Source organism: Furipterus horrens, unplaced genomic scaffold (genome assembly GCF_987537825.1).
Source record: "Furipterus horrens unplaced genomic scaffold, mFurHor1.1.pri manual_scaffold_9, whole genome shotgun sequence".
Taxonomy (NCBI): domain Eukaryota; kingdom Metazoa; phylum Chordata; class Mammalia; order Chiroptera; family Furipteridae; genus Furipterus; species Furipterus horrens.
In genome coordinates this window covers 27354726-27380816 of record NW_028327179.1, presented here as the reverse complement: position 1 = coordinate 27380816, position 26091 = coordinate 27354726, and the positions used below count along the sequence as shown (strand labels likewise).

Here is a 26091-nt window from a genome sequence, read left to right as displayed (position 1 = left end):
AGGATCCAGTAAGAGTTGAATGTCTGGGCAGAAGGTCTCAGATCATTACCATAAAAATCTCTTTGGCACCCTGTGTCATAGAACAAAGTGTCAGACCAGTTCCCATTATTAGGTGCCTGTGGTGCTTTTCTTAAATAATCAGTCCCATTCAGACAGAGATTTTAAGGTCCTTGATTGTCTTTCAATTTCACAAGCAGTAATTTTTTTTAAGGCTAAATGGCACTAGAGGTGGAATGTTTTTGAAGTCAGATTTTGAAAAGAACTTGGTATATCCCAAAGCTGGCCTGATTCTTTCTCATTTTTTCCAAAGATCTGATGCAAGTTCAGATCTGACAGCATTGCACTTGGGCATCTGGGTAGAGGCAGGCAATATTGACACCAGCTCCACACTCCAGCCTGGGAGGGCCTGGGAGCTCATACAAATGGAGATCAATTTTAGGATGGCCTCCTAAATCCTAGAGGGTGAAAACAGACGAAGCTTGCCTTGCCTTACTTTGACCCTTCAGCCTTAGATAAGCATGCCCTGAGACATTTATATTTCTTCTTTATACTTTTTAAGAGCATGAAAAGACTAGTAAGTGAAGAAACCCAGGATAACATTGCAAGTATGCTATATATAAATGTGTATTTTTTCTAAAGTGCATTTTCCAGAGTCCCAATTAGAAAATGTGCTTCACTCTGCATATGCCTCAATGAATTCCAAGAGGTCATAGTGGTGAAGTACAACTCTGAGACTGGAAGAGCTTGCTCTTTAAAGAGCTATTTTTAGCTGGAAGGGAGAGTGTAGACCTCAAAGTGCCTGGCAGGTATGTCCTACAGTGGGAATCTGTAGGTGTGATTTCAGGTGAAGGTCTCAGTGGGACTTCTCTGTTTGCTCCAGAAAAGGGTAATCATGCTGATTGTTATTGCTTTGTTGGGGGTAGGAGATTACTGGGTTCCCCAGGGGAGTTCAACGTGTTGTCCCCCAGGAGCTCTTGTGTAGAGCATACATTGAGTCTGGGCCCCTCCCTGATGGGAGTGGAAACCGTAGAGCCTAAGATGTCATAGCCACGTTGGAGGAAAGGACTCCCTAAGATTCATTAAAAATCACTATTCTAGTTTGATGCCACCAAGTTGGGCTCCTGAGATAAATTTCAACCCCACACTTACAGATTAATATCAAATTGTCATCCTGCAAAGTGTACATCGTTCCAGGTCAGGCTCCAGTGAAGAGCAGTCTCAGAGCTGCATCAGGCAAGGTTGGGGTGCGGTTGGAAAAAATGCCCTCAGCGGAGCTGGGATTTGTGGACCGAGTCTGAGCGCGCTGAGGAGGTGCTGGCCTCCCGCGAGCACCAACCCGAGGAGTCTGGGTCCGGGATCTCACCAGATACGGGCAAGTTGTGCGCGGGAGAGGACAAAGGGGAAAAGGAAGGGACAAGGTCTGAGAGGGAATGGCAGGGGTGAGGATGAGACAGATACATAGAGATGGAGAGAGTCAGAAATCCTGAGAGAGACACGCAGAGATAGATGCCGAAGACAGTCTTGGAGTTCAGGAAAGACAGAGAAAGGAGATAGAAAATAGGCTGAGAGATAGAAACAGCAAGGGAGAGAGTGAGAAGGACAAGGACAGACAGCAGAGAGACCAAGACTGGGAGACGACGGTTGAGTAGGAGGTGTCAGAAGAGGGAGGTGGCAAAGTATCCCCTGCGTACCCCATCCACCAACCTGTCGCCCCTACCCCTACCTCACTCCTCCTCTTGCTCTGCCCAGCCCTCCAAGAGGAGTCAACCCACAAGGTCGCCCAGTCCTCTCGGCTGTTGCGCACTGAATGGCTGGCTGTCCGCAGCGCCTGCACCTCGGGGCCGGCAGCTACAGGTCCGCGGCTCCCAGCGACGGTGCCCGAGGCCGGCGAGGGAGCCTTGCACTGCCCTGCGCCCATCCTGGCCTTACGTGTTCCGCCCGGCTACTCTCCCAGCCACTCCTCTGGCGGTGGCGATTCCCTGCTCACGCCACCCCCTTCTCCCTCCACCCCGCCCCGGGGCGGAGGCGCTGTGGCCACCAGAGACATCTCAGGGGCCAGTTCTTCCTGCTGGCCTGACCGGCTGAGAGCCTGGGAGCAGGATGTATTTACACGAAGTACCAATTAGTCTCTGAGGCATCGTTTACCCACGTGCCAATGTAATTGCCGATATCAAGGAGTAGGCGCGCGGAACCGCGGACCTAGGAACAAGCTTCTCTGGGTCTGCGCCCCGAACCAGAGCGCGCTCAGGAGCGTCCCTCAGCGGCTGGGCAGGACGACAGACAGCACTTGCGACTCTGCTCCGGAGTAGCTCCAGAGCTTCCCAGTGCTGCGCGTAAGGTACAGCTACTCCCGGCGCCAGGAGCCTCCAGGTTCTGCCACCCTATCCCTCTTTCAGAAAATCGGACTGCTTGCAACTGCTGTGTGGCTCTTTTCTTCTGAAAGGCCAGTGTCTTATCTCTCAAGTTCAAGTTCCAAGGACTTGCCCAGACTCCTCCCCTTAAGTCATTTCTACGATCCTTCGGTAGCCTCGGGAAGCTGACAGCCTTGGACTGCCCGTCCCAGAGCCAGCGTTGGCATCCTAGTCCTTCCGCGCAGTATCCCAGAGCATTTGCCTCTCTCGCTCCCTCTTCCTCCCTCCCTTCCTCTGTTTCCTCCTGTGCTTCCCGCTTCCTCTCTTGCCTCTTAAGTTTCCTGCACCGTAAATCCAATTGTACCAAGCCTAGACTCCCGTGGAACGATCCTGAGTGCGACCCGGACACTGGGACGCCGACTCCACCGAGGCAGGAGGTGGCAGCGGGACCGTCCGCGCCCGAGCATGGAGACGAAGCGCCAGGGAGGGCACGTCCGGGGCGCCGGAGACGCCAGGCCTGAGTAGCTCCTCCATGGAGCCTGCCCAGAGCGGTCCCTGCTCACCGGATTCGCCCCCAGTCCAGTGCGGTATGTACTCTTCACCTCCACAGTCCCGGGGCGGGTGGTGGGGTACTGGGAAGGGGAAGGCGGGGAGGGTCCCTGGTTGGGGGACAGAGCGCTCTAGATGGGTGAGCCTCACAGACTGGACAGACTTCCGCTCTAGAAGTTAGCACTGCCTGTGCCCCTTGGTTCGAATAAAAGTAGTGACAGAGGGGTGTGTGTGTGTACACGCAGGGCGCTCAAATGGGTAAACTGAGCCTGGCTTACCCGTTTGCAAATTTTACACTCCCTTTCCCCACCCCCACTACACCGAATGTGTAGAGACACCCAGCACCTAATCTTGGTCAGCTCTGTCTACCCTTTCCTCTTCCTGCGCCCCCCTCTCTCAGTCTCTCTCGCTCGCTCTCCCTCTCTTTTTCTCTCCATCTCTTTCTACTGGTGTGTATGTGTGTGAGCACTGCCAGGGCTGGCAAAGAACCAGCCGCCGCGTTTAGTCCTAGCCGCCCCGCCATCAAACGCTAGGGCAGGTCTCGCTGCCAGAGACTCTTGGGCTCCGAACCAGCCTGCAAGCAGCTCTGTTCCCTGCCACGTCCTGTCTCCATCGACCGGAACTCGCCCCCGAGGAGCACAGGGCGAAAGGGGCCCCTCATCTTCCCAACCTCCTGCCCGCCTGCCTGCGGACCTAGCGCTCGCTGGTTTCAGGCGCTGGATTTATTTGCTTTTCAATTTTTTGTACTCCCGCCTCTGTGTTTTTTTGGTTCACCCCTCCCCGCCACGACCCCCTTTCCAGCTTGGTTGCCAAGCCTGACCTTGCCCGCGTGGTCATGGGATGTCTAATTTCATTTATATCTAGGCTGCTGAGAGCGCTCCTTGCTCTGTAAAGTGGATGTCAGGTGGATCTATGTTTTTGAAGGAACAAAGACTCAGCGAAGGCACCGCCGAGGAAGTTTGAGACGCGGGAGGATGCAGGCTGCGTGCTGGTGCGTGGTTCTCCTCCTGCAGCCCACAGTCTACTTGGTAAGTCGCCGCTAGTCCTGCGCCCCGGCAGTCCCACCCGGACCGCGAGGCCCGGCAATCCCGGGCGCGTGGGAGGAGGGGGAAACCGTCAGTTCAGCGAGAGCAGTGTTCTTAGCGACTGTGTTGGAACAACTTTGGCAAGCTTGTGTCCGGATCTCTGTGGGATTTTCTGGGGGTCCCATTCCCACTTCCTTCTCCAGTCCCCCCTCTCCTGCGTGTGATTTGAAACAGCGCCTTTGGACACCCTAGATACCCAGAAACCAAGGAGGTAGTGGGACAGGATGCTTTATTCCAGGAGAGGGCAGAAAGAAGGGGTGGAAGGTATGAACTCTCACTGATTCATCCACTGAGTTTAAACAAAAGGAAATAGAGGTCGGGAGTGGGGAACATGAATCTGCTCTGTGACTTTGAAAGTCAATCTACCCACTCAGCCCACCCCCCACCCCCAGTTTGGAGATGTGCTACCAGGAAGTGCAGGTAACTTTGTTTGACTTGTAAGGTTGAGACAGGACAAGTTTAACGATGAGTCTGGAGCATCACAAGCAGATCAGATAAAGTTAGGTCAGAGATGCTCTGGCAAACACGTAGCGGCTCCCTCTCCTTCTTTTTGTAACTCTCCTTCTCACCAAAAAACCGAACCAAACCCCAGTTCCAGCGCCGAGACCCTTATTAGAGAATGACGTTGTTAGGGAGAGAATTTTAGGCAAAGCAGTAGTCCCAGTTCTCCCAGAGCTGTTTTTTTTTTGGGGGGGGGGGTGGTGGCGCAGGGGGATTGGACTGTGCACACTGTAGTACGGGGGTGGCTTTATTGTGTTGGTGGTGGATTGGTAGCTGTGGGCACCACGCGGAACCAAGACATGGAGTGCAATTTCTCGGGTCTGCCTTCAGGGAGGGTCAGATGCACTCACACCCTGCTGGTGAAGTTGCTCATCTGCGGGCCGCAAGAGTGCACTGAGGGCTCAATGTGTTCTCATTAGGGGCTAGGAGTGCTGGGGCGGCCTGAGATCTCTGATGGGGCTGGATAAATGGGATTGCGAGGGATGCTGTTTCTTAATCCCAAGAGCGTGAGAACGCACAAGTCTGGAAGCAAAAGAGTTGCCATCCCTGCAATTGAGAACGTTTCCCAGCCATTGCCATGGTGCATGTGACAGCAAAGCTTCTAGTTGTGTGAACTCTGTGTAAATGAGTGTGTAAGTATGCGTTGTGTGAATATGTGAGTGTGTTTAATGGGTATCGGCTTCAATCCAAGAATCCTCGATGTTGCCAGTGTTCGCACTTTTATCGCCTGACCATCGCAGCCGTGGACACCAGAGGGCGCTGCGCGTCAGTGTCCTCGCCTACAGGACACCTTGGGGTAAACAGGTGAAAGCCGGGGCAGCCAATCCAAAAGAACAGCCTTTCTGTCACCAGAGTCTGTGCCTTCTCAGGCTGGAACGCAGATGGAACGCAGATTGAATGCAAAAAGTGTCCTTCCCATTTCTCATCTTCAATCGTTCTTGTCCCCAACCTGTGTCCAGTAAACGCACTGACATTGACAACCCAGAGGTGGAGGGCAGAAAGTTTGGCCAGAGGGAATACAGAAATTATTTATTGAAAGAAAGGGGAGGAAGCGCAAAGTGAAAACTACAGAGGGAAAATATTAACCATTCCTTCGGTCATGGAAACCCTCTTCCCACTCTTCTCTGCATACTTTTACTCATGACCTGAACCTCAGGACTGTTCTTAAGTCCTTGGACTGCATGCGTGCGCGCGCGCGCGCGCACGCGCGCACACACACACACACACACACACACACACAGCAAAGGCTCGTGGCTGTGGTTCAGTTTAGTGCCTGGAGCAAGTATTTCGATATTCTGGAAAATAATCTATCAAAAGCAGAAGTGAAATCAATACGTTGTGTTAAATTTTAAATGTGTTTGTTGGCAGTTAAACCGTTTTCCTCTCATTACAACAACAGTGCTGGATTTATTCTAATGCACTGCGTTCTCAACAACAAGCACATTAATTCTCCTTTAATTGTAAACTGGGAGCATTTGAAAACCGTTCAGTGTGCAAATTATGCTGATTCAATTACCGTTTAGTTACAGACTTCATTACCTGAATGCCTTTTGGCAATACAGAGAAAGGAGACAATTTCTCTCAAAACAGTACCAAATGTGAACAATAAAATAGAGAAGGCGATTTACAAGTCCATTCTTTTCTTTCTGATCTTAAGTTGTTTTGTGTTTTGGGGATTAGAAACCACACGCACCACAAAAACAAAAGACTGGTAGCTGTGACCCGAGGCAGTATTTTCAGGTATTGTCTTCCCAGGGTTATCTGCCAGCGGAATCCCGAGCTGTTTCCTTGGAGGAGCTGGAAGCTGACTTTTATCAGAAAAACGAATTTAAAAGGGTGAATTGGGCAATTAGGACAGTTTGGTTTTAGGCAACTAATGAAGTGAAGTGCCCTGATTAAAGCTCTAGGGCAATGAGACAGTCCAAGAAGTGGCCAAACCTTCTTTCTCCAACTATTTAATTAAACATCAGATACAGTAACTGGATTTAGCATTTATTTGTAGCTTCACCCTGGAACACCCAGAACTTTGCAAGCAACTGCAATAGAGGCATGCATGGTGTCAGGAGCTGATTCAAGTTATGCTCCAAGAAGGCAGGAGTGGCAGATCATTACAGTATTGTATTTTGCCCACCTCCCCAAATTGACATAAGAAAGGAAAAAGTTTAAGGATTAAATTTTTTTTCCTTTATGAGCTCACTCTACAAGTTTGGTGACAGGGACACTATTTATGCATCGCTTCCTAGCCAACACCACAGTCCACCTTTCCCTTTAAGCTCCTGGAATCCCAGTTCTGTTTCCCAGGTAGTAACCACCACATTATGTCCAGGGAGCAAGGTTTATTTAGGTATCTCCTATATAAAAATATTTAGGCTTCTGCTTATAGAGAAATACAGTAAATACTCCTAAATTTTGGAGAAACTTTTTTTATGAAAAACAACTCTGTATTCAGCAGATTAGTGCCCCATATTTAAGCCACAATTGTTTGCCTGTGTGTTTGGGTGAATGTTCTCAAAATATGTTTCTTGGCCCAGGGCTCTTGGAATGCTTATTCTAAGTTGATGATAATGAGTGTTTTTGTGCTTATTGAGAGATGAATCTGTCCTATTTCAAACTAGAAGCTTATTTTACTACTGCTGTGGGAAGTTAATTAGAAATGTATCTGCAAAGTTGCCTTCTAAAGCATATTAGGATACTAAAAAATTACTACAATGCTTACTCCAGTCATAAATGCAGAGAAGTGTGAAGTTATTTTTTAAAAATAAAGGGAAGGAAATCTTCTGTTTATTGAATGTTGTGTATTGCAGATTTAAAAGTCTGAATTCATCAGGAGAGATACCTATGGCATAAAAATACTTGTTAAAATTAAAAAAAAAAGTCTTGTAATTTTTATTCTACTGTCAGTTCTGGACTGATTCCAGGATATTTTCAATATGACTTTATGGGGTAGCAGGACTGTAGCATTTTAACTGAATTGAAGCACACACTGGATGAACTAGGGAAATGTGATTTCTGGTTCTGAGGACTGGGCATCTTAGATTGGGTTATTCTTAGTGGGTCAAGCTGAAGGATAGGCCAGGGCACACAAGGAGAGCATCTCCCAGTAGAAAGCAAAGGTGTCCTGTTTGGGGGCTCACCTGTGGCAATTTTCAGAGTCAAGAATTGAGTCTACTGAGTGCTCCCTGGGCATGTCAACAAAAAAGCTACTCAGAAATTGAGTCCAGAGAATCTGACAAGGGGTTGAATGATGTTATTGTGGCCAGTGACATCCACAGTGCTATTGTAATGAGAAGAGATTCTCACACTCCAATTTAGGTGCTGCCAACCAATTGTGCTAGGAATTAAAATTGCTAATAATCCGGTTGTTGCTGCTGCTGCTGCTGTTTTTAACCAACATGGGCAAGAATCAAAACTTCTTTCTAAACCTTGCACTTGAAAAACATTTAAAATCATCTATTCCCTCAAATTTAGGGTATCCTTAAAATGTGAATTCCATAGCAATTGTTTAATAGAGTTTAAAGAGAGTGATTAGTATATTGGTGGAATATTTTCTCTGCACTGTTGAAAGCAAGACACTTTGGGTGAATTCACTAGTTATGAAGGTGGCTGTTAAAAAATGTGGAAGCTGGGGGAAAGGCAGCAAGAGAGGGAGACCACTAATGTCTATCCTTTGGACATATCTATCCTTTGGACTAGGTATGTGTACTTCCCATCCTTTGTATATTAAGCCAGCTGCTAATTAAAAACTTTAATCAATTTGAGCTTATACCTACAACACACACACACACACACACACACACACACACACACACACACACAACCTAACAGTGGCTATTCAGTGTTCTCTATTAAGGCTGATTCTTGGAGGCAGTACTAAAATTCCCCCACCCACTACATTTCCTGACTTTGCTACTTCTTGTCAGCCTTCCTGCCATCGGACTAAACCTATATTTTTGAAGGAGCCTATGCCCCAGCAGCACATGAGAATTTGTCAGTGCCCAGACATACTCCAGGGCTCTGTGAGAGAAGTTGCATTTTCCTAAAATGCTCACCTCTGGGTGTGTGGGAAGCCCCTTGGGTGGGTCATCCTTCTGTCTCACTTCCAGGAGGATTATCTTGGTCTGGGCCCTTCTAGTGATAGCTTGGGGGAAACTGTCTTCAGTGTTAGAAGGGCTGAACCAGAATTGCTCAAACTTTCTTAGCCCATACTTTCCCGAAAGCCATTAAGTTCGCGGCTCCTCTTTGTGCGAAGTTGATTTCTATTTGGCGTTGAATTGTTGGCAGCTATTTCCTCCTTAATGAAAGTGTTTTCTGGGTGAAAAATATATCAGGTAGCAGAGAAATTGGTTTATTTTTTCGAGGTAGGTGCCCAATGTCCTACTTTTCTAACTGCAGGAAGATTTTCTGCAGACTACAGAAATTGACAGCATTGTCCAGGTAATAACCATCGTCGACAATATTTTCAAAAGGACATTTGAGTGATGAAAGCATTTGGATATTGCCTTTTCAAATAAACAATTTTCTGTTTTGGGGTTCTTTGATTTTATAGGGGGTTGGAAGAAGGGGTTAGGCATTGGCAAAAGGATGGCTTCCCCGTTGCGCCCACACCTTAAATTCAGCTCCACTTGGCATTCTGAGATCTGAAGGTTCAGCCCTCAGTGAGTTTGGCTGTCGGGGCATTGATGTTAAGGGTCAAGAGGGAATCCCGAGAATAAGGACTAACAACACTCTTCTTGCACTCCTCTGCCCATAAAGAAGGCCACTGTAAGCTCTGAAGGTTTGCTTGCTGTAGAGTGGCAAGTTAGGAAGCGTTCTGAGACCCTAACAGTCCTCACCTTTTTAATTATTGTAATAGAAGGAGGAAGGCAAGTCTACGGGTGGGAGCCATCAGATCAGCGGCTTCCTGGAACCGCGGGCGGCTAAGTGGGGCTGCTCCCTAGCCTTCCCCTGCATTCGCCTAGCCATCGTTTGTCTAGACCCGCCTCACGTTCGCAGGAATTTGCGGTCTTGATTTATCTGCTACTTAAGCTTGCGACCAGCTCTTTTTCTCAGTGTCAGCACTAACTCCTCCTGGAGCTTGGTAAACACGGCGCGCGCATTTTTCTGCTGCCGATTGGCATGTTGACGACTCCGCTTGAAGGAATGTGACAATAAAGTGAGAAACCAAAGCTTGGCAAGCACTTAATCAAGGATAAAAAGGTTCTGCTGTAAGGATGTCACTCAATTTATTGTGAAAGTCGAATGAATTACGTTTAATGAAAGTGCTCCCCAGATGAATATTACCAGCAATTTCCTGAGTTGGCTCTGTCAGCTCGAGATGAGGAAATGCCAACCCAGATCAGAAAAGAGCTCCCATCTCAATTACTATGCAAGCTTTCCAAGAGCGGCTTTTTATTGAGATGATATATATTGGCGGCTTCTTCGAGCCCCTCCGCGCGCGCCCAGGAGTGCGTTTGCGCATTTCCCAAGTTTGACGTCTGCCCTAGCGGGTTGCTGGCTGTTCTTTAAACTTCTGATGAGCGCGCCGCGTTTCTGCTGCGTGTTGAAAACCTAATTACTTCCTCTGTAAACAGCTTTCTCTCGTATATTTTGTTTACTGCGGAGGTGGGGACTGGCGGGGGGTGGTTGGGGGTAGGGCGGAAAGAATTCCCTAGCTCGGGTTCCCTTTGTCATAGAAAGTTCCTTCGGCATCTAGTGAGGTGTTCCAGAGGGTAGAAAGCGAGTGGCACCTGGAGCGGGGGCGTTGGCATGGTGCGCCCGGTTGGGCCCCAGGAGCCAGGAGAGTGCAGTAGGTGACTGCCTCTCCGGCTGCCGCTACAGAAAGACCTTCTCCCGCTCCTACTTCCTTTAAATTAATGAGGGTATTTTACTAGTGCAAGCCGGATATACGATGGGGAGGGGGGGGGGGATACAGAGGCCGCAGTCGGAGCACATCGCCTCATCTGCATAAGAATGGAGAACCAGAGGCTTTTTCTTGTATTGTTTCCTTCTTGACAATAAGACAAATTGCTGCGTAGAAAAACCGAGTGTTTCCTTAGGAACTGGCTCTTGGGGGCTCTGCGTATCTTTGCTGAACCTGACTCCGGCCGGGCCTCACCCATCACCCCGCCACCCTAATGGCTCCTGTCGAGAAGGATCCGAGGCGGCAGAGGCAAAGGGTGCAAAAGAAGGTTGGGCACCTTCGCCCTACCAGAGGGAGGGGGCATCCTGCCCTCTGTCCCTACCCATTGGTTTAAAGGCTATTGGAGGTCGTCTTCTGCAGTTAGAAGCAAGAAACTTCGACGAAGGCTTCATACCCTCGACTCAGAAACTTAGTGCTCCGACCGAAGCTGCGGAGTGCTCGGGCCCGGGAAGTTTCCCAGCAGGAGTCGCTGCCGCCACAGTTGCGCGCTCTATCGTCTGCTTTAAGCCTCAGGTGACTTCGAGCAGTCCCTACTGATTTATAAAAATACAGGTGCAGCCTTCTCCTTTTTGGACCCCCAACCCCTTATATCAAAGCGTTGTTTCTGGGAAACTTTTCGTCGACGCCGCCAAGCTTCGGTGCTCGGGAGGCAGCAGGCAAAACTGCAACAGTTCTCCGGAGGGAGGCCGCTGGCATCGAGGTTGAACGGGGCAGTGGCGGACGCCCTGGCCGGCCGGGTTTCGCAGAGCGGTTCTTCAGAACTACGGACAGCGCCTAAACTCTGCAGGGTCCTGGCGTCCCCAGGCCCGCCTCCTTCCCTGCGCCGGCTTGGTTCCTCCTGAAGTAGAGTGGGCGCTTTCCGCAGCCACCTCCCTACCGTCCGTCCAGTCGAGGCTGTAAGGACCCGGTTTACCCACCCTGTTATTTGGGAGCATAAGCTTGGACCGCTAGGTTCGCAATGTTTGCTGCGGTCAGAACGTCTTGTCTGCCCCCGCCCCCCGCCCCCTGCGTGTTTGCGGCATCACGTGATCACCACTGAGTTCACCCTGAGCCGGGGTGAATTCTTTCTCCCCCTTTCAGCTCCCCCTGCTCCCATTTCTTTGCACAGTTCCCAGACAGAAACGTGAATCCCGTAATGCAGAGCTGTACTACGTGAAGGCCTCCAGCAGGCCTCCTTTGGCAGATAAAGAAACTGAGGTTCCGAGAGGGGAATTAACTTCCTCGCAAGACTGAAAAACAGGTGGGGAGGAGTGATTCCTGCCCTATCTCCCGCCTGCGGAGGACTCAGCTGGAGCCACTAAGACGCCCACCACGATTAGGCGCCTTTAAAAAGTGGCGTGTGCAGGGGTATGTAGGGGGAGTGCTAATTATTATGAATTTCTAAAGGAGCAGTAATTATTCACGGGGAGCAGGACAAACCACAGCCCGGGTAAGAGAATCGATGCATTTGCTATCGAAAGTGCCTGGCTCGCCTTTAATGCAGACGAATAGGAATGTAGCCTCATTATTTTTCGTGGTTAAACTCCCCGGCGTGGGGCCCGATGCAGCGTGGAATCTATCATCATTAGACCTGAGATGGGGCGAGGAAGTGTCTACTTATTTACTTAGCAAATCAAACTCCCCCCCAAAAACCCTAAACAATCCCCCAAACACACATGCACAACCATGTCCCGCCTCCCCTCCCCCTCCCCCACTCTGGCTTCTGCTGCTGTTGCGCGCTCTCCCGGAGCTTCTCCGAGCACTCCAGAGCAGACCCTGCGGTGACTTAGAATGTGCGCAGTTCTTCCTTGGCGGCGGTCACACGTTTGATTAAGTCCAGAAATAAGCCCTGGAATTCCGAGCGTTGGCGCTAGGGGTTCTCTGTGTCAAAGGCGAAGACTGCCTGGGAAGTTTCGTCCGTTTCTCTCGCCCTGTTAAGAGTCAATCCTTTCAGGACACCAGGTTCTAAGCCTTCCCACAGTATTCACAGGAGCAGAGGTCTGGCAGGTAGTGCTCCATCAACGCCATTCGGAGAAAGGCAGGCCCTCGAGAAGAGAAGAAACCTGGAGGTGAAGGGAGGTTGGGAATTGAATAGAAAGGGAAGGAAAGGTTTAGGTGCATTGCCAGCAGGGTAGTCTCCAAGGCCCCGGTGACATCTGCCTGCTTCTTTCCCCAGGCGAAATGCTTTCTGCCCAGCCCACCACAGTTTCGTGGGACTGTGAATGCGCCTCTCCTCCACCCACTGAAGTCGCTGAACTGTTCAGTGTCTGCCTACTGAATTACATAGCATCCCTCCTTACCCCCCATTTCTTCAGCTTTCCGCAGCCCTCACACCCTGGCAACAGCCTTCCTCACTCTTAGGAGTTGTCTGACGCCCCTCGTGGTCAGCTGCCAGGAAGAAATTTGTATTCTTGGAAGGGTGTCTTCGCTGCTCCCTATAATGCCCTAGATCTTATGGTCAACTGAGCTGTGTGTGCTAGTGTGTGTGCACCTGTATGTGTGTTTTTGAGTGCTTGGCCTTCACCTGGAAGTTTCCTCCTTTATTATAGAAGATCCATTATTGCAGAGAAGATAGGATGAGGCACTTAAAAAATGAATACCGTAATTGAGGTAAGATTAATCATAATTACAATAAAATTAATGAGAGCAAAATGTAAAATTGTGGACTTCCAGGCACTAAAGTAGTAATAAGGCACTTCTGTCTTTGCATTTTCTTTTCCTCAGAGCCTAGCCTTTCATGGTGTATTGTTATTACCTGGGTGTCTTTGTTTCTTTGCCTTCAGAGACAGCCAGCCAACACAATACCAGGATTGTACAATCTATTGGAATCATTTCCTCCCACCATCTTCATTTTTAAAGGCTTTATAATTAAACTCTATGAGATACATGTAGCACACATCCAGTAGAGACTCTTTTTATTTTTATTTATGTAGCATGCTGAGAAAGGAAAATTAAGGAAGTGCTTATATTGACGTAATAAGCCTGCTTTGATATTAACAGAAATGTTCTTTTAATTTCCTTTTTTTAAAGTCTAAAAGACTCTTCTTTTGAGACCATGTCCCAGAGTCAGAACCTTTTTAAGGAGAGGACCCAATAAAGTGAAAAAGACAGACATTAACTTGTATTAACTCAGTGGAACAAAAGGCCAGGCTAGTCACTCACTGGAAATGCACAGCAGGCTTAGCATGGCCAAGCTGCAGTGTGACACAGGAAGCTGAGCAGAAGGAGCTGGCTGGGAATGGCTGCAAAGCCATCCATTTTTCTGCTTTTTCCCACTCACAAACACATTATAATTACACACAGGGTCTTCCAGAGCCAACACAAGGACATCACGCTGCAAACTGGCAAGAATCTTAATAAACTTGAAATTCACAGACTCATAGGTAGAAGACACAGATTTCCTTCTTTCAGATAGGTTATTGCCAGAAAACTTATGCTAGAAAGACTTGGAGAAAATTTCCTTTTTCTTTTACAAGCCAAACACACAAACACACAACAGACCAAGACTAGGTATACATTTGTACATCTATTCTTTGAAGAATTCTATAAAAAATTTTAGTGGGAAGATCTTTTGTTTCCATAAATTGCTGGCCTTGAAATTCCATCTTGGGTCTGACAGTACTATTTCCTTGATAGGAATCTGGTACCAGACACTGACTCCACTGTGGTCCTGTTTATCTCAGGGTTTTCAGCTATAGAATGAAAGCAGTTTGTTAAAGAAGAACTCCTGCAAGATAGCTAGAATTTTAGTTACATATATATGCCAACCTCTCCAGCTGAATTTTAGAAAATGATATTTCTCCTTGTAACCTTGTAGCTGAATGTTATTAGAGGCCCACAGGTACATAAAACAGCATATATAAAATTAATGGACTGCTTTACATTCACAATCTATCTCTTACTTGTAAAGCCCTTGTAAAGTATCATACCTATTTTAAATAGGAAGAATATTAAGTCAGAGTCTGTGTACAATCAATAGTTGTGAGTGGTTCAGTGAAATATTTGATTGTTCTGAGTGAGTTTGGTAATGTGGTGAAAATTTATTGTCTGTCTTTGTTCACTGTGTGCTAACCATAAGGCTGCCCTTTTTTTAGGCATTTGATCAGTTTTGAAACAAAGGCAATGTCTAAGTACATAGCAAATTTTCAGAAAAGGTATATCTATTGTTACCAGATTACAAACAGATACATGGGTCACTATGAAATCACAAATGAGGAAGAAATTAAAAACCCTCCAACATTGTTTTATTACTTTTAAATGATTAACAACCAATTTATTGGAGTTGTATAGTCTGAATATTTAATATGCACTTTTGAAAAAAGAAAATGAATAAAGATTTTAATTTAGCATTAAACTTCATGAAGTGAGATTTTCTGAATATAGTTAAATTATGAAAATAAATCTCTTCTTATTTTTCATAAGCATGGGCAAAATTTAAAATTTTTTTCTTCCTCAGAACGTATATTAAAGAGCACATTTCTCTATGTTCTGTTATTTGGCTTATGGATCTCTAAGACATGCCATAAGCCCTATGATGAATTTCTTTTTCCTTACAGTGCATTTTCATTTGGGGAATGAATAATTTTTTTTCTCTTGCCTTATTGGACTGAGAATTATACATGGTTCAAAAGCATAGTGACATTTTCAAAACCTTTGTCCCCCTTTCCCCTATTTCACTTGAAGGTTACCTAGTATAGACATACAGTACTCTTTTTCTTTTTTTTCCTCCTTGTAAAAATGGCCTCTGGACTATTGCATTAATATCTCCTCTAAATAAGGAATAATGCCCAGCTACATACATTGCTCCTCCTGTTCATTACTCAATGGGAAACTCTTAAAAACATGGACTGGATTACATGAGATTCATTATACTCTCTGAGAAGTTTTCAGTGAAAATGCCATAATTAATCCCAAGTTTGATTCTGAAACCTATTTGGAGAATAATGAATTGTGATTTGTTGTTGGAGCAACTGTGGTGTCTGTTAATAAGGCTGATCTCTGAAATTGAAAATATAAAATACCTTTACTCACTTAACTTTTTCATTTTTGTGTGAATAGTTTCTTGCACCAGGGCACCATCATTTATTGTTTTACATAATTAAATGCAGAGAAAGATGCAAACCACTGCATATGAAAGGAAGTTATTCATGTGTAGTCAGTGTAGTATTTCTCTGGTTTTGATGTGAAACTTAATTGCTATTGATGTGGAGCTTTTGCAGAACACGGCAGAGTTTTTGCCTTTTTCACAAGAAGTATGTAATTGAATGATGAGTGCCTCATGTTAGATTTTCAACCTTATTTCTTTTGGTTTAACAAGGCAGAGTTACAAACAGCTGCACCAGGAGGCAGCCACAACCTCTAGCCGTTATCCAGCTAACACAGATCTGGCATTTGCCCATGAGAGCTGAGCTCTACCACTTTCAACCTGCAGCTCCGCTTTCTGGCTGAAATGCTCTGGAGTGAGGAGGCATGGAAAGTGAATCATTTGACCCAGGGTGTTTAATCCTGTCTTGCATTCTTGACTGAAATGTTTGACAATTAGAATGGCTCTAAGTAATGTGTGGCTAGGTGCATTTGCCCATCTCTCAGATTGATGGATTCTCCCCCCATACTCCCCTTAAACAAGTGATAAAAAGAATGAGAGACTTTAAACGCAGACCCACATACCAAAAGATGGTTGGTGGCCCACCAAAGACCAGTGCTTGCAGCTAGGTGGGTAACATCATGGCCCTTGTACAAGTGTCAATGCTGATTCATGGTAGAAATAGATGAGCTTGATGAGAAAGTGGGTGACTTCTTGGCTCCGATGAGGACCTGGCCATGGGAGGGAGAAAACAGGCCCCCTTTTTTATCACCCCAAATCAATCAGTCTTTCTCTCTTTCTTGCTCCCTCCCATCTCTCCCTCACTTAATTCTTAAGGGAAGCAGCATTGAAAAGAACATTAGGAGAAAGGAAGGGAAAATAATGGCAAAATGTTTTCTTAATTCTGTGACCTTAGGCAAACTTTTTAACCTCTTATACCTTAATTGCCTTATCTGTTAAAATGATGCTAACAATTCTTACTTCATAGGGTTATTGAGGTTTAACTGCACTAATATATAATAAGGGGCATGAGAAGGTGCCAGGCACTTAGCAGTGGTGAACTAGTAAAGAAAAAGTCGTGCTGTCCCTCAGAGAGAAAGGTTTCTGGACCAGGTTTCCATGTTCCCACTCAGCCCTTCGAGATGAAATGCAAGGCCTAATTCTGCCCTAGGACCATCCAATCTTTTGTTTTCCTCTTGCAGCTGGTTAATTGCTATATAGTTGCCCAATGCTGCCTAGAAAGCCATATGTATTCATGCGACTGACTATACCAGAAGAAAAAAAATGACCATTTCTACAGCAACTAGTCAGGTGTGTATAGAAATGATGGGACAAGTTTTCGACAGGCCCAATGAACAGATTGCCTGGGTACATGAGAATTCTTGTGATGTTTTAATTTCATGTGGCAAATATTTATGGATGTTTATTAAGACCCGATTTAAAAGACTGATTTATTTGTGAGAGGTATTCGCTTTTAATTACTTTTAACACTTGGAATTCACTTAAAATTTGCACACAAGATAAACAAAACATAGACTACTGTGTTTTGAAGTTAGGGGACCTTTGATCAGGAGATACAGGCTGTTTTCCTCATTAAAAGTTTATTATAGTTGAATGTCTGGATGTAACAGCACCTTGCCTTCCTGGAGTACTAGATGAAGTATACTTTGATGAGATGAGAGCCATAGCACCTCTCTCATATTTTGCTCAAAATATTTTCTGTATGCCATCATATGCCTCCTTCCAAGGCATTAGCCTGGATACCCAAGCAAAGTTCCTACACAGAAACACAAGGTTGTGACTTGAACTTGACAGGAGAATGGGGATGGTGCGGGGCTGACGACAAAGGACAAAATATTCTCTTTCCTGTTTACACCCTAAGTCATGCACTGTGTCAAGATATGAGCATGATTTTTAAAAACTTAGTTCTCTTAATCACCCTACGAGATGATAGGTACTATTGATATTAGTAAGATATATTACTAATATTAATATATTAATATGCCCATCCTAGTCATATCAATCATAATATCCCATTTTATAGGTGAGGAAATTGAGTCATTGAAAGTATGAGTGTCTGGTACAAGGTGGCAAGATTCTATTCCATGCAGTGTAATTCCTATATCATACTGTGTGTGCGTGTACACACACATGCATGCTAGGGTATAATGGCCAAATGGCCAGGATGATGGTGGTGGTGAAGAATGGGTCTCATTTTAAAATATTTTTTAAAGAAGTAACTATGTTACTTTCCATTTTAATGAATAGTTCTTCTTTCCACTCTGCAGGGTAGATCTTATTTGTGTAACTGGAGTGTGCTGTTGGTGCTACTATAATTTAGTCATTTTATTAGATGTAGTTCGTATTCTTAAGGGGCTTCCCATAAGTGGGGAAGACAAGGTAACAAATGTAGGCTTGATATTGATGGTTGTGAGTCTGCCTGGTACTGATGGTGTGTGGGACACAATCTCTCCAGGAAGTTTGCGTCTATTGACCAGACCACTATGAAAAATGATCCCTGGGCCTCAGGGTTAGGTAATAAGTGAGGCCGGGGCATAAAGCACAGCCCTCACAGTCATTTGTGATGGAGTTTAAAATGATCCATAACATCTGTATCTCTCCTAACAAATCATACACCTGCTTTTTGAGTTACTTGCCATGTCTGGGCAGGAACAGGTGGGGAGAGGAAAGGAGAGTTTATTTATAAAGGGATAACTATGTGTAAGAGGCATGAACTCTAGTTTCTTCCATGGCATTTATTCTCATGAATCCAGTGATTCTCACAGCTTCCCAGATACAAAAGAGAGATGCAAATCTATGTTCTTTTAAAAGTAAAATCTTTGCACAATGATACAAACTAAGAAACATTAAAAAATCTGTTTAGTTTAACACCTTGAAGTCAAAATAGTCCCAAATGTTCAACTAGCTTAGCATAGGAATTTTTACTGTAGTATGGATAAGTGATTTAAAGATAAAATTAAAAAATGCTCACAAAATATTTTATAGACTTAGTCAATGTTGGATTTAGGGATCTTCTATTTCTGAAGAATAATAGTAGATCCAAGATACTCTTGCCCAAAGTGGAAGCCCTCTGGTTCGAGATGAGGGGGTTGGAGGGAGTCTGGCTCCTTTTCAGTCATGTACTACATTTGACCTTGGAAGAACTTAGTTATGCCTTGGGGCAAAAAATTAAATGTTCCATCTTGCAGCAGTATCATCTTTCACCTTTATGTGGATTTAAAAATGTAAATAAAATTGCTTTCTGTAAATGATATACATGAAGGTCATATTCAGAGTCGCTGCAAGAATTCAAAATGCCATTTGACCCATCATTGGCTCAATAGATAATAATGTTTTCTATTAGTTTCTAGTCATCTACTTCTTAAGCATTTTAGGACTGAATATTTTTAGCCTAGTTCCTAATTTGTGAAATAGGAAATCAGAAATAAACCTTTTAGCACTTCATTGTAGATTTATTTAAAGAATATGAGCTTTCAACTTTGAACTTTTAAAAATGCCAAATCTTCCCAGGAAACAGTTCCTTTGTTATAAAACTGGTTTGGCTGAATATCTGCAATGAGAGAAGAATGCGCTTTTGAAAAAATTTGAGGTCTCAAGCTTATTTCAATTATCATTTGTTTCACTTTTGTTTATTATTTTCCGAGAAGATCAGTGAGGAAACCGGGTCTGGGGACTCTGATAGCAGAGTGTATGCAATGGACATAGTAAAATAAGTGATTTTCTCTGAGAGATATGGGGGGGTGGAGAGAAAGAGGGACAGAGAGAGAGAGAGGAAGAGAAGGGGAGGGAAGGGAAAGGAAGGAAAGGAAAGGGAAGAGAAGGGAAAGAAGGGGAAGAGAAGGGGGTTTGAATTCTTTTTGTTGGAATTTGGATATGACCCCGATAGATCCTTTTATTTAATTGTCATGATTTTGATTGTTAATGACTTTTGATTGCTTCTTCTGGAGGCACCTGTCAGCTGTTTCTGAAGCACAGATGGCTATATCAGCCACAATAAGAATTCCTTTTTCTTACTAACCTTGAGCTGAACAAATTATTTTGGGGAATATGAGCAGAGCAATATCATCCCAAGTTTTTCTGACTTTGGGAAATTATTTGGTTTGTTGAATAATGAGTTGAAATCACTCTGTTCCAAGTTTCTAGTTTTCTTTTCCTTTGCAAAGAATATTAATTCTCTGAGTAGATAGATAATGAGTATTCATCTAAGGCCATAAGACTAAGATAATAATATACTCCTGTTTTATGCCTATTGTCTATGTAAAAAACACCTTCTCCTGTTTTCAAAAGTGTCTTGGTGTGGGTAATAAGTTTTATACTCATCTTACATATGACTCTTACATATGGCTGATGAGAAAGGATGATTATAAGCCTTTGTGAAAGGCTTATGATTATGAATGATTGTTGAACAGGCAAGAAGAGCACGCCCACCTCTACTTTATGCTCCCTTTCACATGAGGCATTCACAGTACTCACACACATGGAAAACCAGGGTTCACGATCTTGATGTGTCCCATGGGATGTATTCCATACTCTTTTGATTAAAAATTTGGTAATTTTTTAAATTAAATATTGTGCATTACAGTCATGGGACAAGCTGACAGGAGAAGACTGACTGATGAGCTACCCACAGCGCTTGCAGGGTGCACCAGTTTGGTGAAGTTGCTTTGGGCCAAGGCCCAGAAACTGAACTTTGCCAGTACTTCTAGAGTTAATAATGAGAAGTATACTCTAATCAGGATATCATTTTAATTTTTTTTCATTTTTATAATGTCGTTTTCTCATAAGAAAAATATCTAAAACTATCTTGGAGCACATTCCTTTGAATATGGTAGCTTTGGAGAGTCCATTACGGTGGAACCCAAAGGGGAGTTGAAGATTCCCTTTTTCTGTCTTGTGTCTTCCCGTCCTTTAGCGCATGCATCACCTCGCTTACTTCTCTGAATTTCTGTTTCCTGTGCTGACAAAGCCATTTGTTCTTTTTTTGATATTCTTTCCTTAAATATGTCACTACCTGATGAAATGTCAAACAGCTTTTCCTATGGCTGTATATATATATTTTTTGTTGTTGTTGATTTTATTAGATCCCCTCAAGGTTGTTTTTGCCATTATAATATAGTGGTTCTTGATGGGCTGGAACCTCATTGACACCCTTAACCCTACGATGTTTCACATCTCTCTTTTTTAGGGGAGGGAACTCTCTAAGGCCTTGAGATTAGGAAAATAAACATATGGTACTGATGTAATAGGTTTCTTGTTCACATCTCAACTCAAGGGTTATTCACGATAGGTAATTCAAGCAGTTAGATAGGCTCCTAGGCAAAACCATTTTGTGTGGGGGGTGGGCAGGAGGGAAGAACAAAGCACTTTCCATGCCTCTGTTCAAATGCTTGATCTGTTTTTTGGATTGTGTGTGTGTGTGTGTGTTTTATAGTAGACATCCTGTAGACATGTCCTAGTTTCTCTAAATTTCTTGTGATTATAAAAGTTCATGCCTGGTAAAGCATTAAAAAGAGTAGGGGGTAGAGTCAGTGGCTGTGGGATGGGTCCTAGAGCTATTTCACAAATTCTGCTCTGTGTTGTAAATGCTCTGATAAAAATTAACTGGGTCCTTCCTGGTAGGAAGCGTAAATGCAAATAGTTCTTTCTGAAAGCTCAGGAGATGAGTGTGCAGCCTACTTAGCTTTTCTGGGAAGGTATCATGAGAAACTATTCCCTAGGAATCCAATTTATGCAGGTTTCTGGCAAGGATAAAGGTATTATTCCTCCTCATCTGAAGACATTTTAAAAAATTGCTTTGAGAAAGTGGGAGGGGGAGAGAGAGAGGGAAGAGAGAGAGAGAGAGAGAGAGAGAGAGAGAGAGAGAGAGAGAGATTTGAGGCAGAAACATCAATTGGTTATCTTCCTACCTTCTGTCCTCACCTGACTGGGGCTCGAACTGACAACCCAGGCATGTGCCCTGACCAGGGATTGAACCCACAATCCCACAAATCTTTTGGTTCACAGGATGACATTCGACCAAAGTGAGCAGGGATAGAGTTTTAAAAAATTTATTTCTATTTAATTGTGGTAAAATATACATAACATAAAACTTACCATTTTAACCAATTTTAAGTGTACAGTTCAGTTCAGTAGTGTTAAGTACATTCACATTACTGTTCAACCAATTTCCAGAACTTTTTTCATCTCATAACACTGACATTCTATACCTATTAAACAGCAACTCCCCGTTTTCCCCTCCCCTAACCCCTGGCCACCAAATTTGACTATGAAATTTCACTGCTCTAGATACCTCATATTAGCGGAATCATACGGTATATGTCCTTTTGCGACTGGCTTATTTCTCTTAGAACATTGTTCTCAAGGTTCATCCATGTTGTAGTATGTGCCAGAATTTCCTTCCTTTTTATTTAAACATTAAAATTATGGTCATATTTACCAGTCTTTTTATTGTCTGTTGGTTTGGAGTCAAAGTTAGAAAAGTTTAGAACATATGTGCTTTTATTTTTTTACATTTATAACCCTTATACATTTGGAATTTATAGCTTGTATTTATATCTTGTGTGTGGTGGAAAGTATTAATCTAATTTTATTTTTCCAAATGACTAAACAGATATTTTAGTATCATTTATTTAAAACCCCACACTTGCTCCAATGATCTGAGATGATGCTTTTCTCATATCATATACTAAATATCCTTGCATTGATTTCTATTTGATTGTTCTGTTTGCCTGCGTATGTACCAGTCCCACACTGTGTTAGTTATAAAGGCTGCCTCGCTTTATTTAATATCTGTTGGAGCTGGTCCCCTCTCACAGCTTTTCCCCAACTTTATGGAAATATAATTGACATATATCATTATGTAAGTTTTAAGTGTACAATGTGATGATGTGATACACACATATCTCTCAGTTCACATATTTACCATTTCCTTGTGGTTGTTATGCTGAGAAAATTAAAGCTATTCTCTCTTAGCAGTATATAACCCAAATATTGTTAACTATAGTCACCATACTGTACATTACACCCCCAGAACTTATTAATTCTATAGCTGAAAGTTTGTACCCTTTGACATCAACCTCTCCCCATTTCTCCCACCCCTCAGACCCCTGCAACAATCATTCTACTCTCTGTTTCTTGAGTTTGATGATTTTAGATTCCACATGTCATTGTGTCATTGAGATGATACAGTATTTGTCTTTGTCTGACTTATTTCACTTAGCACAAGACCCTCAAAGTCTATTCCTGTTATTGCAAATGGCAGGATTTTCTTTTTTATGGCTGAATAATACTCCTGATATATCTCACATTATCTAATCGATTCATACATTGATCAACACTTAGGTTGTTTCCATATCTTGGGCATTGTAAATATTGCTGCAATGAGTTAGTGTTTTCATGTCTTTCAGAGATATACACAGAAGTGGGATTGCTGGATCATGTGTTAATTCTCTTTTTGAATAGTTTGGAATCTCCAAACTATTCTTGGTAGTGGTTGTACTAATTTACACCCTCACCAATACACGTCCCCCTTTTCCACATTATCAACAGCTTTATCTTTTTGATAATAGCCATTCCAATGTGTGTGTGAAGTGATATCTCACTGTGATTTTGATTTACATTTCCCTGATGATTAGTGATATTGATCACCTTTTCATGTACCTGTTGGCCATTTGTATGCCTTCTTTTTTGCTATTGAGTTGTATGAGTTACTTTTATATTTTGAATATTAACCCCTTATCTGATATATGGTTTGTAAATATATTCTTCCATTCCACAGATTGCCTTTTCATTTTATTAATAGTTCTTTTGCTGTGCAGAAGCTTTTCAATTCAGTGTAGTCCCACTTGTTGATTTTTGCTTTTGTTCCTTGTGCAATGGACTAGAATATATAAATTATCAGATTTCTTTTCAAAGATAATTTTTCCTTTCTATAGCATTAAGGGGGACAGAGAGGGAAGGAGAGAGGGGGGAGGTAGAGAGTGGGAGAGTGAGAGAGAGAGGAGGAAGGGGGAGGAAGAGGAGAGAAAAGCATTCAGTATTTGCATCTATCTGTATTTAGAAACTATCATCATAAAATATTACCCTTTCCAATGAGCTGAACAGTTGACATGAGCTCCTGCCTCTTAGTCACTTAACATCTCAAAATGATTCTAAACATTTTAATCCACAAGAAAGAGACCAAAAGAATTCTCCCTCTCCAAAACAAAAATCATGTGCAACCACTAAAAATTTTATGGAAATGTCTCATTGGTTTTGAAGGTGGATATATGTTTCAAACAGGGCATCCTGCAGTGAGGTTCTTTTTAAAAAATATAGTAAATGGGCAACTATACTCTTAATCAAGAGCTGTAAAGAACCATTTGCTTTAAGAGAAGTGTTTTATTTATTAAACTTTCTTAGATGAATTTCTGAATTGTATATGTTAGAATTGTTCTGAAGACTATCATGATATTGATACCAGTGTATTTTGAACATTAATGACTTCTCTAAACATATGCTTTACACATAATTTTGGAGAAAAAATAAAGAGGACTGTCTTTGGGACCTGGCAGATTGCCAGTGAACAATTAGATATGGATGAAATAATAGAGGATTTTCTATGTCTCAGTGTTTAGAGTTTAGAGAGGAGGATCAATTTTAACCACTACAAAGTATGGGACAAAGCATTTCTCTTCTGCATTATATCCCACACTTCCCTTGAGACACAATTCTTTATCTTTTCCCAGTCCTTATTTATTTTCTATATTTGGCTTCTAATGTCTGGGGAAGTGGCAGAATTAGGACTGTTCATGGAGCAGGATATAGAAGATCCTTTGATGATGTGTTTTGGCCACTAGCTCCTCTTTCTGACCCTTACTTTCTCTCTCCTCACTCTATCTAGGATATACTGAAAATTAAGAATGAATACAAAAGGTTGAACTTAAAAAGGAAAATGTGGTTCTAGAGAAACATTGCTGGTTCATGGTAAAGGTAGAAAGGATGAGCCAGTTTTTCTAGCAATCAGCATTCACTGAAATCCCAATATTGAAACCAGAGTTCACATTCCTGTTGAACAATACAATAGTTTCTGTCAATCATGAATTTCTCTATTCTTAGGGGTTATCACAACTAGGCATTCATCTTTCTTAAGAACTGCTGCATTATATTTATGTGCTCATGGTAAGTTGTGTTTGAAAGACAGAAATGGAAATATGAAGAGATTATATAGAAGTCTTTTTTCTTTGGTAAATGCACAAGACAGGACATTAAAAAAATATAGAGTCTGGAAGTCTAACTTATGCTTCTAATTTCATCATTTGAATTACCATGCACTACAGAATGGATGAATTATGGGTCACAAGGGCTGTGCATTTGTGTTTCAAATTATCAGAATTAACCTTGCAATGGTATGCCATACTGTTACTTACCATAAGACTACAAGCGAATCAATGGGTTATTCCATAAACTCTATAGTTAGTTCTTCGATATGTAAATTTAACGAAAGGGGACTAAAACTGAAAAGAAAATGAACTGGCTTAAAGATCAACTTGTGGCCACTTTAAGACTAATTCTGAGACTTTAATCAGCTGGCGTAATTTTCCATGTTTGAAGAAAATTGATGTGCTGTATATTGTGTGTTGGTGAGTTCTCTGGTCCTGTTTTTCTTTGTAGTGCCATTGAAAAAGGAAATGAGTTGATTTTTTAATGGAAATCAGGGCTGTTAAAGCTTTAACAGAAGGGCAAAAGGTAAAGCTTTATTTCCAAGCCAGGGCATTTGTGCTGCCAATGAGAACAGACTTCCTTTTTCCCTTTTTCTGCACACCGACTGCACAGCTCTGTGGCCTGGGTTGCCATTTACGGTCTGGAGAGAATGGCACTTCCCAGAAAGGATCAGGATTTGAGCAATGTTCCAGCCTGGGATTTTAACATTCACAAGCTGTTTGTGAGCACAACCTGGGAGGAAATTGCCTGATGCCTATCAGCGTCCACTTCTTGTCACTTCTCCCAAAAGTGTTTGGGCCAATACTCAATATCAGATGCTGTTGGAAGCCACTAACCTATAAAATATTAAGTGGTTTGTTACAATTCATATTGGTGTGTCTTTTATTCATTCAAACAAAATATGAGATGCAGGGTTTTCTTTCCATGTGTCCTAAGTGCTATTGCTTTGGTAATCGTTTATTTGCTGACCCCTACAGAACAGGAGAGTTCTTTGGAATGGTACACACACCATTCTTGTGAAGTCATCAGACACTTTTCTAGACATAGCTTCTGCTCTGAAATGGGAAGAGAAGGAAGCTAGGTGTTGGTAAGTTATTGTGTAAGTGGTGAAGCTGAGGCACAGAATAGTTAAATGTCATAACTGGGTCACACGTGTTGGAGTTAGAATGCTACTGATTTTTCTTGCCAGCAAGAGAAATTAAGAGCCACAGGATTTCATACTATTTTTTTTTTTATCACTTTCTGTATACATAAGGGTGAAAGTCTAATATATGGGCTTAGGGGAATCTTACCTAAACGTATGTTTGTAAGGGAGATAAAAAATTCTGTTCAGTCTGATGGTAGCTGATTAACTCATTGATCCCTGGTTTGGGAATAATAAATAATGAGTAATAGTGGTGATTATTCATCATTATTTCTTAA

The 26091-nt window shown here is 43.2% G+C and overlaps 1 protein-coding gene across 1 annotated transcript in view; it reads left to right on the top strand.

Annotated features, from left to right (window-relative positions):
- The first annotated feature begins 3769 nt into the window (after positions 1–3769).
- The window catches only part of NXPH1 (neurexophilin 1), a 297067-nt gene continuing 274745 nt past the window's right edge, over positions 3770–26091 (top strand). The window contains exon 1 of the mRNA XM_090287828.1: positions 3770–3928. Within this exon, the coding sequence (XP_090143954.1) occupies positions 3875–3928 (54 nt within the window). The 5' untranslated portion in view covers positions 3770–3874. The remainder of the gene's footprint in view (positions 3929–26091) is intronic.